We start from the raw sequence: 17059 nt of genomic DNA, 5'->3' as shown, positions 1-17059 counted from the left end.
AGTCCCTACTCTCAGATCTTCCAAGTATATGCCCCCTAATGAGGATGCAGGACCTTATGGCACCCACATTAGACTACCACTTTTTAAGACCTAGATGAAGGAGTAGCCAGGAGGAAAATCAGGGTCCTTCCTTTACCTGCTCCTTTTGGCTAGAACACTACTCTCCTAGTTCTATGCATGGCTGGCTTCTTCAGGTCTCTACTGGCTAACTGCTGTCCCCCCCCACCGCCCACTTACTCCTCAAGGCTAAGCCCCTCAGTCTGTTATTTCTTCACTTGTTCAATGGATTATTTTCTGTCTCCCATATTTGTCTGTAAGCTCCACAAAGACAAGACTTTTTCCTGTTCACAACTATATCCTCAGTACCTAACAAAAAGTAGGTACTCATAATTGAATGGATGAATAAATCATTTACAAATTTGGACAAGGAAAGAATTATAGTTAGTTCATCAAAACTTTCAAAGAATCATTAAATCTTCTCCCTTAAAGGGTGAATTCTGGAAATGAGCCATCTTTCTTCCTTAACATCCTGACCACCAGCATTCCTCCCAGGTTCTGAACAAAAAACATGCCAGGGACAGAAAAGGTAGCCATTATCCCTCTTGTTGTTCTACCCAACTGCTCAAGGCAACAATGTAAGGAGTGATTCTTTCTTCCTCTTTTCCTTTTCTCTCACATCCAGTCTGTTGGTTCTAATTTTAAAATATTCTAACCTGAACTAGCCTAAAAGAATTTTAAAACATGCTATCCTTAGAGCCCCCATCGCAATGGTTAAAAGTAGTATTACAGCCAATGAAAAAGAAAAGGCAAAATGACCATACAAACAGATACCTTGCCAGGTGTGTTGAACCTAATCCCAGGGAGATATGAAGGAAATGATGCCAAGATGTTTCAGAGAAAAGGAGAGAAAGTAATGCCCTCTGTTGGTAGAGCTCTGTACAAGTAACAATTCCAAGGGCCTTTAACATTTTCTCTGTAACTTTTCCTATTCCAGAAACCTAGAAGAGAATTGATAGTTACCATCAATAGATTTAGAAATTAAGGTAAAATCGGGATTATAATCTCATAAAAGGTATGAACAATGTGTTTTTACAAGTCATGAAAGAAAAAAGATTTAATCACTTTTTGGCCATATTTCCTAAACTAGTGTCCCACGGAATTTTAAAAGGTATTTTTTAAAAAAGTTCTCTGTTCACATAAACTTGGAGAATAGCAGAATAAACAAACTTAAACTGGACCTTTTACTTCAAGACTTAAGAATCAATCTTTAATATATTAATATCAATGTGACCCACCAACAGCGGCAAGCTCAAAAATTATTTAACCTGAGGACCTTTTTTTAACGGCACACTGATTCCTACCTTGAAAAACATGCTGGCACAGAAGAAAAAATGGATGGGTGGGACCTCATCAAAATTAAAAACTTTTGTTCCTCAAAGGACTTTAGCATGAAAGTAAAACCACAAGCTACACGATGGGAGAAAATATTTGGAAACCACATATCTGATAAAGGATTATTATCCAGAATATTTAAAGAAATCCTTCAATGTAACAAAAACACAAACACCCCAATTAGAAAGTGGGCAAGAGACTTGAACAGACATCTTTCCAAAGAAGATATGCAAATGGACAAAACCACATGAAAAATACTCAACATCACTAGCTTTCAGGGAAATGCAAATCAAAACCATGGTGAGGTACCATTTTGTACTGAATAGACTGGCTGCTGTTAAAAATACAAGGAAAACAAGTATTGGAAAGGATGTGGAGAAATAGCAACATTAATTACCAGTGTCAATGTAAAGTGGTACAGCCACTGTGGAAGACAGTTTGGCAGTTCCTCAGAAAGGTAAGTATAAAACTACCATATGACATGGAGGTCCCACTGCTAGGTATATACCTAAAAGAATTGATAGCGGGGACTCAAGTAGATATTGCACACTGATGTTCATAGTGGCATTGTTTACAATTACAAAGGGATAGAGGCAGCCCAAGTGTCCAACAGATGAATGGACGGGCAAAGTGTGGTATATATATACAACGGAATGTTGTTTGGCCATAAAAGGGAACAAAGTCTTGATACATGTGACAATACAAATGAACCTTGAGGACATAATATTGGGTGAAGTGGGCAAGACCAGGAGGACAGATATCATATGATATCATTGTTTTGAAACAATTAGAATAACAAACTTATGGGGTTGGAATCCAGAATATAGGCTGCCAGGGAGTGGGGTAGGGATAGGGAATGGGAAGTCAGGGCTTAAGATGTGTACAGGGTTCCTAATTAGGACTGATGGAGATGTTTTGGTAATGGATGGTGTGATGGTAGCACAACATTGTGAATAGAATTAACAGCACTGAAACACATATCTAAATATGATCAAAAGGGGAAATGTAAAATTGCATATATCATAACAAAATTTTTTTTTAAAAATCCATGTAACTACACTACACAAACAGTGAACCCTAAGTTAATCCATGGACTTTAGTTAATGGTACCATTATAAAAATGTGCTATCATTAATTGTAACATATTTTCCACATTAATGCAAGGTGGGAAGCCTGTATTTTATTCATGATTGTTTTGTAAATGCACAACTTCTCTAATAAACAAAACAAACAAACAAAAACATGTTGGAAAGCACTGCTTTATAGATACATATAATGGTAATCATTATATATTCATACTTTGATATGGCCTTTCTTGTGAGCATTGAAAAAAAGCTTTATTTAAATTTGTTCATATCCATTATGTCAAGTGAGAAAAGCAAGTCCAAGAAGACCATGTAATGTACAGCGCTTATTATTAAAAAAAAAAAAAAAAGCTTATGTGTTCACAAAAGTCTAGATGTTTTCAAAAATAATAAAAAAATAAAAAATAATTTTAAAAAATCTAAATGTTATCCATCTGGAACTCCTGATGGATAATTCTACCATTTTAAAGATGGTAAAGTATTTTGGTTTACTTTTTGGTGAAAAATGAATCAAAATTCTAACTCTCTTTGAAATATCATACCCATCTGGTAACAACATGTACACTGAAACTAGGATAGTATTAAGTTAGAGCTGAAAGGACTCTTAGAAGTATTCTTTTTATTTCCCTTCTTCAGAGGAATACATGTAAGCCCACCACCTACTAATTTCTTAAAAACTTCCAGGAAACAAATTTCCTGAACCTCATTATAGGGTTTCAAAACTCAGAAATGTTTCGATTTCAAATTTACACACTCATTATAGGTCTTGCTTGTTACCTATTATTGTTATTATTTTTTTCAGCAAACAGTGATTACTCTCAGCCTAAAAAGACTCTCTTCAGAACTCAAAGTACATATATAGGTGTTAAATTTTACATAAGATTCTCACCTTTCTAATGGGCAAGTCCTTGATGAAGTCCATCACAGCTTGTCTTTGCGGGAGAATTTGGTATTGTCCATTTGGTTTATTCTTATCACTGCATACTTTCGCTAACATTATATTTGGGGCAATGCCTTAAAAGAAGAACACTGTGATGATGCAAAGAGATTGATGTATATATTTTTAAAATATGTGATCACAATATAGGAAAAAAAAAATGTAAAATGGAAGAAATCTAAAATGACATGGAATGCTCCTTTAAAAATAACATTTGACTACCATCTATATCCCCAGGGCTTGCTATAATTTTAGGAAAAGGAATTGTCTTAGTTAATATGGCAGCAGAAATGAGGAATATTTAATATTGTTGGCATTTTAATATCCAAGAGTAATTTCTGAGCTTATATATTAAGAGACAAAATGTCTTTAGTAAGAATACAGAACTGTTTTATTGTGGCTCCATATCTACTTCTCAGAAAAGATCCAGAAGATAATCTAGGATGAATATTTAATCTCTGAAAAGTTCTTTTATGTAGATTATCCACTTAAAAAGGGGGAAAAATCAAAGATTTTTTAGTTGCAATATACTTAAAACAATGACAATTATCTTTATGCTTCCTTTTTTATATTACAAAACAAATTACTACTTTTCAGGAAGGTGTTTAACAACTTCTAGATTAAAAGTCTTAATTAAGATAACTTGAAATAAGTACATTCAAATAAACTCATTGCACAGATCATTTCAATTTTTATACATGTCTTCCTAACATTTATTACTCATTCTAACACTTTGGTATAGAAAGAAAAGACTAAACTAATCATGAATGACTTCTACAAGATAATTCAATGTCTTCATTAGGAATATCAGTTACTATGCTAAGGCACAGTGATGCCCTTGTTGGCTTCTGGGATATGTAAAACTGTTTTCCTCCTCCCAGCTGGTCCTATATTGCTATGTTGCTAGTTGGTGTTTCTTGTGTCTCTATCCTGTGGCCATCTGGTTTCCTCTCTTGCAATGCAAATCTTAGATAGGAGTGGAGTCTTTCAAGGAAAAACTAATAACCAAATACTATATGCAAAACCATCTAAGTATATTTTGTGTCTAAAAAAGGATAGCCTCATTGGATTTGTGAATTTCTCTTTGGGTGTATAGGATTTTCTGATTAATTCCAACTTACTAGTAGGTTCACAACTATTCTAAAATTGTCAGAAACTGAAATAAAGAATGGATAAGTAAAATGTTACTATATGCTTTATAATGAGAAATCTACTTATGGCCAGTCTGGTCATTATAACTATCATAGCCCCTAGCATCCTTTTAAATACCTGCGCTGGCTGTCAGTGTTGTTTTTTGCTCAATTCTGAAACGAATTTCCTTTACCACTTCCTCAGCTGATGTTCCAAAAACAACTGGGTTTTGGAGTACTTGATGATTGTTTTGTTCTTCAAAGTTCAGCTGAAAAGGAACTCTCGGAGGCTGCAATTCAGGAGGACTATCTTCAAAAAGTAGTGGAGAGATGGATAGCTCACGTTCACTTAGTCTGTTAACTTCCTTTCCTTGTTTATCTAAATTATAAACAGGGACAGTAATTCATATTCATTGTGAGAAGTTCATATTTCATAAATTAGGTTCTCCTAGATTCTTTCCGAATACAGAGAAACTCTAGTTTGGTTTTCTTTTAAGAATCAAGATCAAAATGCTATCATCTGTATTTTGTAACTGTTTACAAAGAACATATTGATTCCAAGTTTTTCTCATATAGTTTTTAACCTTGTATTTTGAAATAATTTTAAACTTACAGGACAGTTGCAAAAATAATACAAATCACATTCAGAGAACTCCAACATATCCCTACCCCTCCATACCCAGATCCACCAATTTTACTATTTTACTATTTTTTGTCTAACTTCTGAGCGTTTGAGAGCTTGCAAAATCATACCCCTTGAACATGCATGTCCATGTACATTTCCTATGAACAAGCATATTCACTTATGTGAATCACTTAAATACAGTTATCAAGTTTTACAATGATGTAAAACTTTATTCTATATTCTGATATCAATGTCTTTTTGATCCTTTTCTCCTCCATTCTTATATCCCATCTAGTATCATGTATTGTATTTATTTGTCATTCTCTCATTTCTTTCTTTCTTTTTAGCTGTGGAAACATACATACAACATAAATCTTCTCATCCCAACACCTCCCAAGCATATCATTCAGTGGGATTAATCACAGTCACAACGTTGCAGTACCCTGTTACCCCGAAAAGAAACTCTAAGCTCATTTTGCATTAACTCCCCATTGCTCCCTGCCCCCCCGCCATCCCTGGTAACCTACTTCGGTCGACTTTCTATCTCTATAAGCTTGCATATTCTCTGATATTTTCTTTGTGGTTACCATGGGGCTTAAATTTAACATCCTCAGTCTAACACTCGTTAGCTTCGATAACAACTTAAATTCTAGTATACAAAAACTATGTTCCTATACACCTCTATCCCCCACCTTTATGTAGTTCTTGTCAGAAATTACATGTTTATACACTATCAGTCCCAAACATTGATTTATCATTATATTTTGTGCAATTGCCTTTTATATCTGGTAGGAAGTAAATAGTGGAGTCACAAACCCAAAATACAATAGTACTGGATATATATTTACCCATGTCATTATCTTTACCAGAGATCTTTACTTCTTCAAGTGGCTTCAGCCAACTGTCTAGTGTCCTTTCCTCACTGCACTGTATGTCCTACAGCCTGCAGAACTCCCTTTAGCATTTCTTGTAGGGCCAGTGTAGTGGTGATGAAGTCCCTCAGTTTATCTAGGAATGTCTTCATTTCTCCCTCATTTTTGAAACACAGTTTTGCCTGACACAGAATTCTTAGTTGGCAATTCTTTGCTTTCCGCACTTTAAATATGTCTTTCCACTGCCTTCTTTTCTCCATGGCTTCCAATGAGAAATTGAACTTAATCTTACTAAGGCTCCCTTGTACATGACATATTGCTTCTCTCCTATGGCTTTCAGAATTCTCTTTATCTTTGGCATTCAACAGTTTGATTATAACATGGCATGATATGGATCTATTTGGGTTTATCCTGTTTGTACTTTGCTGAGCATCTTAGATGTGTATATTCATGACTTTTATCATCGTTTCCTTGAATATTCTCTCTGCTCCTTTCTCTCTTCCTTCTCCTTCTGGGACTCCCACAATGGCATCTGTATAGGGTTACACTTGCTGGTGTCCCACAGATCCCACAGGCTCTGTTCGTATCTGTTCATTCTTTCTTCTTTCTGCTCTCAAACTGGATGATTTCAATTGTCTTTATTTCAAGTTCACTAACTCTTTGTTCTGCCAGCTCCAATCTCTGGAGAATTTTAAATCTCTGTTACTATAGCCTTTAGCTCTTTTTGGTTCCTTTTCATAGTTTCCATGTCTCTACTGATATTCTCTTTGTGTTCATCTAGCATTTTCCCGATCTCCTTGAATTCTTTTTCCATGTTTTCATTTAGCTCTTTGAGCATATTTGGGACATTTTTTTTTTTTAAGTCTTTGTCTGGTATGTCCCAGGACTGATACTCCTCACTGATGGTTTCTAATGCTTTAATGTTCTCCTTTGCTTGGGCCATCACTTCCTGTTTCTTTGTATGTTCTGTAATCTTTTGCTGAAACCTGGATATTCATTTTAGTGTGTTATAGCTGGAATTAATTCTCTGAGGCATCTGTTCCCTAAGCTTGTATGCAGCTATTGGTATGACAGAGATTTTCTTGAATGCAGGGAACTCACACAAAAATAAAGAAGGAAAAAAATAAAACAGCTTTCCCAGTCTTTGCAGATTGACCAGTGGGAGTGCTCTCCTTTAGGGCTTATCCCTACAATGAGTTTGGAGAATAACTCCAGGCCAAAATGTAATGGCCTCCCTGGTGTTTTCCATTCATGCCTCTTGTCTTGGGAATGTGTGGTTGGCTCTAGGAATTCCTCAGTTTACATACATAGGAATGCCCCCTCTTCCCTAGGAAACAGTTTCCTCACTGTCCCAATCACTGCACTGTATGTCCTACAGCCAGCAATCCCCACAGGCAGCCTTAACTTGACTGTTCTCCCACAGAGTTTTGTAGAAGTGTTCTGTGTTACAACCTCCTACATGCAGGACAAGTTTGGGTATAGAGTCAGTCCCTCATGTTACCATCAGACAGATGGAGCCAGACATACATGCTCCCAGTATGTGCACACAGGGTTAGTTGGCTCCTTCTGGAACCAAGACCAGCAATCCACACCAGGAGTATAGGCCAGCTCTGTGCTGAGCCCAAAGGAAGTTAGGGATAGGGCCAGCAGGGCATGATCTTCAGTGGTCTTTTTCTTGATTTGGCATTTGCCCTATTACTACAATCCTTTAACTGCTAACTGGAGCTTTTTAAGAAAGATGTTTCTGCCAGTTCTTGTTGTTGGCTCAGTGCTTTTGTTGGGGGAATGGAGCCCTGAAGCTTCTCAGTCTGTATCTTGATTGGGGTAGGATTCCTGAACCACGCACTTTTTTTTTGGGGGGATGGGGGTGGAGTGGAGGGTTATGTTAAATTTATTAGTCACCAGGAACATGGAAACGTCTTGTGAATTATTGAAAGGAACTCTTATAATTACGAAGTTCATCCCTTGTTTTCATGGCATTACATCCGTTGCACAATACTTGTACATTTTGATATTCTTTTTGTTTGTTTACATAACTTATTCTTGCAGCATATAAGGCATCCTTTAAATAAGTCCTGATAGCCTAGCTCTGCTTTTATTTATTTACTTTTACTGCCCTTACTTATCTTTTTTTTTAAATTCAGTTTTATTGAGATATATTCACATACCATACAGTCATCCATGGTGGACAATCAACTGTTCACAGTACCATCATATAGTTGTGCATTCATCACCCCAATCTATTTTTGAACATTTTTCTTACATCAGAAAGAATAAAAATAAGAACAAAGAATAAAAAAGAACTCCCAAATCATCTCCCCCATCCCACCCTATTTTTCATTGAGTTTTTGTCCCCATTTTTCTATTCATCCATCCATAGACTGGGTAAAGGGAATGTGATCCACAAGATTTGCACAATCACACTGTCACCCTCTGTAAGGTACATAGTTACACAGTTGGCTTCAAGAGTCAAGGCTACTAAAGTTGCAATCTGATAGTCTCAGTATTTCCTTCTAGCTATACCAATACACTAAAACCTAAAAAGGGATATCTATATAGTGCATAAGAATAACTTCCAGAGTGACCTCTCAACTCCATTTGAAATCTCTCAGCCACTGAAAGTTTATTTTGTTTCATTCTGCTTCCCATTCCTGAGCCACGCACTTTTAAATACCACTGAGTATGGCTTCACTAGTGAATTCTATCAAATATTTAAGGAGGAAATAATATGAAACCTGACAACTCATTTTGTGAGGCCAGCATTACCAGTTTTGAGGCTAAGAGAAGTCTAAAATCAAGGTGTTAGCAAGGTGATCCCAATTCCCAAAGCCTGTAAAATACTGGTGCTGGCCTGCTGGTGATCCTTGGGTTTCCCTGGCTTGCATCTTGTTATACATTTTTTAAAGGACATACATGTAAAACTCTTAACTTTTTAAAAATATACTTTATGAAAAAATTTAAAAAAACATTGTAAACAAAACAAAGAAATAAGAAAAACAAATAACCTAAAATAACTACATTGCTTCCAACACGTTCCTACTATACCCCCCAAAAATTAACAAACCATGGTCATTCCTGAACATTCCCATATCTAATAAGAACAGATAAGATATGGAATAAGAGTTCCAATTTTTCCACATCTTCTCCAGCATTTGTAGTTTCCTGTTTGCTTAATGGCAGCCATTCTATTGGTGTGAGATGATATCTCACTGTGGTCTTAATTTGCATCTCCCTAACAGCTAGTAATAATGATTACTCTCCATATCTTATCTGTTCTTATAAGATTATCGTTCCCCCTTCACTAGTTGCTGTCTATCGCTAGATCCCCTACATTCTACAATACAAAACATTTATTTCACATTTTTCACAGAGTTCACATTAGTGGTAACATACAATATCTCTCTTTTGTGTCTAGCTTATTTCACTCAGCATTACATCCCCAGGGTTCATCCATGTTGTCCTATGTTTCCTGACCTCATTGCTTCTTACTGCCGCATAGTATTCCATCATGTGTATACACCACATTTTATTTATCCACTCATCTGCTGAAGGACATCTGGATTGTTTCCATCTCTTGGCAATTATGAATAATGCTGCTATGAACACTGGTGTGCAAATACCTGTTCGTGTCACTGCTTTCAGATCTTCTGGGTATATACCGAGAAGTGAAATTGCTAGATCGACGGGTTAACTCTGTGTCTAATTTTCTAAGGAACTGTGAGACTGTCCTCCAGAGTGGCTGTACCATTATACAGTCCCACCAGCAATGAATAAGAGTTCCAATTTTCCCACATCTTCTCCAGCATTTGTAGTTTCCTGTTTGTTTAATGGCAGCCATTCTAATTGGTGTGAGATGATATCTCATTGTGGTCTTAATTTGCATCTCCCTAACAGCTAGTGAAAATGAACATTTTTTTCTTGTGTTTTTTAGCCATTTGCATTTCTTCTTCAGAGAAACATCTTTTCATATCTTTTGCCCATTTTATAATTGGGTTGTTTGTACTACTGTCATTGAATTTTAGAATTTCTTTATATATGCAAGATACCAGTCTTTTATCAGATACATGTTTCCAAATATTTTTTCCCCATGAGTTGGCCACCTCTTCATGTTTTTGACAAATTCCTTTGAGGTACGGAACATTCTAAGTTTGAGGAGTTCCCATTTATCTATTTTTTCTTTTGTTGCTTGTGCTTTGGGTATAAGGTTTAGGAAGTGACCGCCTAATACAAGGTCTTGAAGATGTTTCCCTATATTATCTTCTAGGAGTTTTATGGTACTGTCTTTTATATGGAGGTCTTTGATCCACTTTGAGTTAATTTTTGTGTAGGGTGTGAGGTAGGGGTCCTCTTTCATTCTTTTGGATATGAATATCTAGTTCCCCAGCCCCATTTGTTGAAGAGACTGTTATGTCCCAGTTCAGTAGGTTTGGGGGCCTTATCAAAGATCAGTCGACCACAGATCTGGGGGTCACTCATTAACTTTTGTACCCAAATTAACCTAAACCCAGAAGTGGATTTAGATTCACATTACTTTTGTTCTTAAAAAAATAACATCTTTATCCTTACTATCTATGTAAAACACCCTTCTTACATTAGTATTTGGAAATGAGGAAAAAAGCATTAAGCAATCTAGAATAATCATACAGAAAAATAAATTTTGTTTTGTTTTTAGAGGGAAAACCTTAACTTTTCTTCATGACAAATTCTTCAGATGTTGAAATATCTAAATTTTTGTCTTTCAAATGCTGATTTAAATTTTGACTTGCTTATCTGTAAACTATACTAAGGAAACATTTGGAATAGAAATTATCTTTGAAAGTTACGCTTCTTATGCTTCTTTAAACATACAAATTCTTAAGATCTTGATCAGATCAATTCAATTCAAGTTTAATGGCAAGAAGCCTTATTATCTGTATTCTGTAAACTAATATGATTACCAAAAGTAAAGTAAAATTATTTTTATTTACATTTTTCATAAATGGATTGTGATTACACTTAAATCTGTACTAGAAATTTCCTCATGAATGAATCAATTACTTTACTTTCTGAGTTTAATGGAGAAATACAGTTTACATGGATTTATAAGATCTGAGATTAACAAGTTTTCTGATCCCATTTTATAATTTTACTATATATAAAAACTTTCCAAATTAAAGTAAATGCAGAAACAAAAATTAAAGTCTCCATTTTCAAGACATATTTGAATGCACATCACTTTAAATATGAACTTGACCTTTTAGGAAGATTTTCTAATGATAATGTTTATGTAATTTTAAACTTCTAAGAAACATCTGTGAATAATATGGTAAGTTCTTGATTGATTTCAAAATTTAAAGTATGTAATATGAACTAAGGCACAGGCAGATGTTTTTCAAATCTGAATTCCTGGGCCACATACAAAATAAGCCTTATTTTTAAACTTACATTAGCTGTAATTTATGCGTATCAGTTCCTTTCATTTTCTATATTTCAGTTTTAAAATGCAGAGTGTTTCAGAGGGGATGAAGGATAAGGAATAGTTAAAACTGTATCTACGTAGACCCTCTTTTCTTTCTCTGGATAGGTGGAAATGAAGATAAATAGAGTTGCAGAAAAGCTGCAGACCAAGTAAGGTACCTGCCATATTCACAAGCTCCTTCTGCAGAGTTCTTCATACTGTGTCGTACACTTCATGCCTCTACTACCTGTTCTCAGGTGAGTGACTGTGATGCAAAGCACTAGGATAGGAAGCAAAGCTTGCTGTCTTCTGGTACATTATTAGAGCTGCTACTGAACTGCAGTTACCATTTCAACAAGAATTATATTCTACTTTTTCATGAGGCCTAGCTATGTAACTAGAAGCTGAAGTCAATTCTTATTTGTTTACCAAAAGAAGTATCTTTATAATCCCCATAAGTGAGGTGACCAGAGTTCAAATTAAGGTTTCTAATAATCTAAAACACCAGGATTATAGCAAACCATCTGCATGGCAAGTGCCAGGCAGTTAAGATATTTCAAAGTTCCTTACACTGACTAGCACTTGTCATCCCACATTTATAATGCAAAAGAAACATTTAATAATAATAATTTTTACATAGGCACATTACTTAGCAGTATATTTCCTAACACATAACACATTTTGAATAGGGGAAAACAGCAGAAAAATTTCTTTGATTTTAAAGGACGATATTTCAATGACCTGCCCCTGAGTCCCATGGCATAATATGAGATTAGATGTTCTTGAAAGCCAATCCTATAAAGATTTACATATTTGAAAAAGTTTACTATTTTGTTTACAAATTGCTATTATCAATGGAATTTTTTTCTTGATTTATTCCTCAGATTGCTTATTACTAATGTATAGAAGCACTACTGCCTTCTGTGTGCTGATCTAGCATTCTGATATTTTGCTGAACTCGTTTATTAGCAATGGTAGCTTTGTTGTAGATTTTTCATGACTTTCTATATATAAGATCATGTCATGTACAAATAGTGAAAGTTTTACTTCTTCCATTCCAATTTAGATGCCTTTTGTTTCTTTTTTTGCCTAATTGCTCTAGTTGGAGAAAGACCATTGGCATCTGAAAACCTGTGGTCTCAGCCATTCCGCCCATTCCAGATGGGTGTACAATGTGTCATAGAAGTCCCTCAAATAGTTGTTCCAGATAGTTCATCACTATTTACCAGCTGCCCTACAAGGAGTATCTAATTCCACACCTGTGCCAGTTTGGGAAGGCTGGCATCTGCTTCCTCCCAGGTTGTGTTTCAAAATGGCATTCTCCAAAATGTCTGTCTCAGCTTTCAACAGCCGTCTTCCAAAATGTGTTCCTCAGCTGCAGCTAGAAGTGAGGTCCTTTTGTCCAAGCTTTTATAGGGCTCCAGTGAACTAATCAAGGCCCATGCCTCCATAGAAATAATCCAGTGAAAGGTCTCATCCGCAGTTGATTGAGTCACATCTCCATGGAAACACTGAACTAATAGGTTCCAACCTAATCAACACTAATATATCTGCCCCCACAAGACTGCATCAAAGATAATGGCATTCTGGGGCCATAATACATCCAAACTGGCACAGGTGTGGAATTAGTTACTCCTTTTAAGGCAGCTAGTAAATAGCCTTGAACTATCTGAAACAACTATTTGAGGGACTTCTATGACCAGACACACATTGTACACCTGTCTGGAATGGGCGGAATGGCTGAGACCACAGCGAAGAACCGTAGGTTTTCCCGGCCAGAGGGCTGGTATCCCTGACCCACTGGTATGGCAGGCTATCTTGGAGCTAGTTCCCCAAGGGTAAAAGAAGCAGTCTCTGCTGGGAATAAGGAGGGTAGCTCAGCCAGGCTCCAACTGCAGAATTAATCAACAAATTCGGGCTGCTGAATAAAAGCTATGAGCACAGATAAATCAAGAGCAAGCATCAAAAGAACCAGGAAGTTTTGCCCTGGTAGAGAGGAGGTGGGGCTAACAACTACCAAAAAAACAGAGACTTTTGGAGTTGGAGGAGCTCAGAACACTGGAAAAGGGCTGGGCCCAAAGAAAAAGGGACACAGAGAAGCAGGTACCAACTGTGGCTCTTGATAGGAAAACCTAAGGAGCTGGGATCCAGCTCTGAAGTTTTCTTTTCTTTTCTTTACTTTCTTTTCTTTCTCTCTGTTTATTTTTTTGGGGGGGGGCGGGGGTTTCAATAGCCCATTAGAGCTGTGGGAGCTCTCAGATTTCAACACTACCCCAGGCAAGGGTGGAATTAAGGTATGTCTGAAAGCAACTAGTCAGGTGAAGGAGATAATTCCCTAAAGGGCATATGTTTAAGTAGTCTCTACTGGGAACAAGGGAAAGCAGCTCAGCCAAGCTACAACTGCAGCTTTAATCCCAGTAGCGAGGAGGCAGGGCTGATGGAAAAAAATAAAATGAAATAAAACAAAAAAGAATAAAGACGAAGGCTTTTGGAGTCTGCCGAGCTCAGAGTACTGGAAAGGGGCTGTGCCACAAGAAGGGGAGGTGCATAGAACAGGTACCAACTCAGGCTATTGACTGGCGAAACTTGGGAGCTGGGGAAAGTCTCTGAAAAGGGATTTCTATTTTTTTTTCCTTTCTTCTTTTCTTTTCTCTCTCTCTCTTTTTTTTTTTTTTTGGCTTTTCTTCTTTTTAAAAACTATTCTAAGTAACTCATAAGAGAAAGCCTCAGATATTTTCAAATACTAGCTGAACCCAGGCAAGGGCAGAGCCAAGAGAGGTCTGAGAGATAAAGCAATGAGTCTAATGGGGGAGATAATTCCCTAAAGTGCATATCTTCCCCAAGACAAGGGGTGTATTGCGGTGCCCAGCTCAAGTGGTGGCCCTCCTTCAGAGAACGCAGAATCTCTGGGCTGGAAAAAAGAAACTGCTTGAGTCAGCCATGCCCCTGGCAGGGACGGAGGCTGCTGAGAATTAGAGGCATCTCATCTCTTTACACTCATGGGGAGATGTGGGCTGACAAGCACAACCTGCTCAAAAGAATAGGAAAATTACAGGGTCTAGATACTTCACAGGAGGGTCTGACAACCTTCCAGGTCTCATTCTCAGGGAAACTTTGATAGAGATTACATCATCCTCCCGAGACCTGGGCCTTTCTGGACTAGGAAAATCTGATTGGGGTTGATCATACCCGGGCGGAGAGCCCCTCAAAAAAATGTTACATACAGGCAGGGCAAGTACTAGAAAAACAAGAGCTGAAAAATTCTGATCAATGCTATGCTAGATGTCTATAATAATTTGAACTGAAAACCAAAGAACAAAGCCAACCAACAAGAAAACCCTAAGTAAAAGAGTGAAAATGATCTCCAGAATAAACTAATCAAGAAAATCAGAAGCCTAGACAGTAAAAAATCACAAATCATACCTGGAAGCACAATGATATAGAAGGAACAAACTGACACTTCAACTGAGATAGAGGAGTTGAAACAACTAATTAAAGATGTTCTAACAAATCTAAATCAAATCAACGAGCTGAAGGAAAATGTGGCAAAAGATTGTGCTGGCCTGTATATATTATGTCCTCTGGAAAAAGCCATATTCTTTAATGCAATCTTCTGGGGGCAGACATATTAGTGTTGATTAGGTTGGAACCTTCTGATTGTTTCCATGGAGATGTGACCCACCCAACTGTGAGTGACACCTTTGATTCGGGAGTGACCTCTTGATTGAATGTTTCCACGGAAATATGGCCCTGCCCATTCAGAGTGGGTCTTCATTAGTTCACTGGAGTTTAACAAAAAGAGCTCACAAACAGAGGGACCTCAGAGCAACTGTGTTCTAGTTTGCTAATACTGCTGGAATGCAAAACACCAGAAATGAATTGGCTTTTATAAAAGGGGGTTTATTTGGTTACACAATTACAGTCTTAAGGCCATAAAGTGTCCAAGGTAACACATCAACAATTGGGTACCTTCACTGGAGGATAGCCAATAGTATCCGGAAAACCTCTGTTAGCTGGGAAGGCACGTGGCTGGCATCTGTTCCAAAGTTCTGGTTTCAAAATGGCTTTCTCCCAGGATGTTCCTCTCTAGGCTGCAGTTCCTCAAAAATGTCACTCTTAGTTGCACTTGGGGTATTTGTCCTCTCTTTGCAACTCCAGAGCAAGAGTCTGCTTTCACTGGCCGTCTTCAAAATGTCTCTCATCTGCAGCTCCTGTGCTTTCTTCAAAGTGTCCCTCTTGGATGTAGCAAGCTCGCTTCTTCTGTCTGATCTTACATAGTGTGCCAGTAATTTAATTCAGGCCAACACCTCCATGGAAATTATCCAATCAGAGTCATCACCCACAGCTGAGTGGGGCGCATCTCCACAGAAACACTCAAAGAATTACAATCTAATCAACACTGATAACGTCTGCCCACACAAGATTACATCAAAGATAATGGCATTTGGGGGACACAATATATTCAAACTGGCACAAACAGAGTGACATTTTGAAGAACAGCAGCTAAGAGAGGAGAAAACGCCCCAAGAGCAACATTTGGGAGAATGCAATTTTGAAATGCAACCTGGGAGCAAGTGGATGCCAGCCATGTGCCTTAAAACAGAGGTTTTCTGGACACCAATGGCAATCCTTCAGTGAAGGTACACTGCTGTTGATGCCTTACCTTGGACACTTTATGGCCTTAGAACTAAGACTTTATATCCAAATAAACCTGCTTTATAAAAGCCAATCCACTTCTGGTGTTTTGCAAAATGGCAGCATTGGCAAACTGGAACAGAAATGAAGGATATAAAGAAGACACTCATTGACCATAAAGAATTCGTAAGCTTGAAAAAACAAGTGTCAGAACTTATGGGAATGACAGGCACAATAGAAGAGATGAAAAACACAATGTAGACATACAATAGAAGATTTGAAGAGGCAGAAGAAGGATCAGTGAACTAGAAGACAAGACATCTAAAATCCTTCACACAAAAGAACAGGTAGGGTAAAGAATGGAAAATACAAGTAGGCTCTCAGGGAATTGAATGCAAACATGAAGTGCATGAATATACCTGTTATGTGTGTCCCAGAAGGAGAAGAAAAGGGAAAAGGGGCAGAAAGAATAATGGAGGATACAATCACTGAAAATTTCCCAATTCTTTTGAAAGACATAAAATTACAGATTCAAGAAGTGCAGCATACCCCAAACAGAATAAATATGAATAGATCTACTCCAAGCCACTGATCAGATCATCCAATGTCAAAGACAAAGAGAAAATTCTGAAAGCAGCAAGAGAAAAGCGATCCATCACATACAAGGGAAGTTTGATAAGACTAGGTACAGATTTCTCTGCAGAAACCATGGAGGCGAGAAGGCAGTGGTATGATATATTTAAGATATTGAAAGAGAAGAACTGCCAACCAAGAATTTTGTATCTGGCTAAACTGTCCTTCAAAAATGAGTGAGAGTTTAAAATATTTTCAAATAAACAGACACTGAGAGATTTTGTGAACAAGAGACCTGTTCTACAAGAAATACTAAAGGAAGGGCTACAGGTTGATAGAAAAGACAGAAGAGAAAGGTTTGGAAAATAGTGTA

General features: G+C 37.1%; 1 protein-coding gene across 6 annotated transcripts in view; it reads right to left on the bottom strand.

Moving 5' to 3' along the window:
• POLK (DNA polymerase kappa) overlaps positions 1-17059 on the bottom strand; it is an 85350-nt gene that overhangs the window by 10871 nt on the left and 57420 nt on the right. For all 6 annotated transcript variants that reach the window (XM_037801969.1, XM_037801968.1, XM_037801971.1 and 3 more), the window contains 3 exons: positions 4684-4923; positions 3367-3491; positions 832-998 (listed from right to left, as the gene is read on the bottom strand). In XM_037801969.1, coding sequence (XP_037657897.1) covers positions 832-998; positions 3367-3491; positions 4684-4923 — 532 coding nt within the window. The remainder of the gene's footprint in view (positions 1-831; positions 999-3366; positions 3492-4683; positions 4924-17059) is intronic.

The sequence above is a fragment of the Choloepus didactylus genome, chromosome 13 (genome assembly GCF_015220235.1).
Source record: "Choloepus didactylus isolate mChoDid1 chromosome 13, mChoDid1.pri, whole genome shotgun sequence".
NCBI lineage: Eukaryota > Metazoa > Chordata > Mammalia > Pilosa > Megalonychidae > Choloepus > Choloepus didactylus.
Note: the sequence above shows the minus strand (reverse complement) of the source record. Positions and strands in the feature narration are given on the sequence as shown.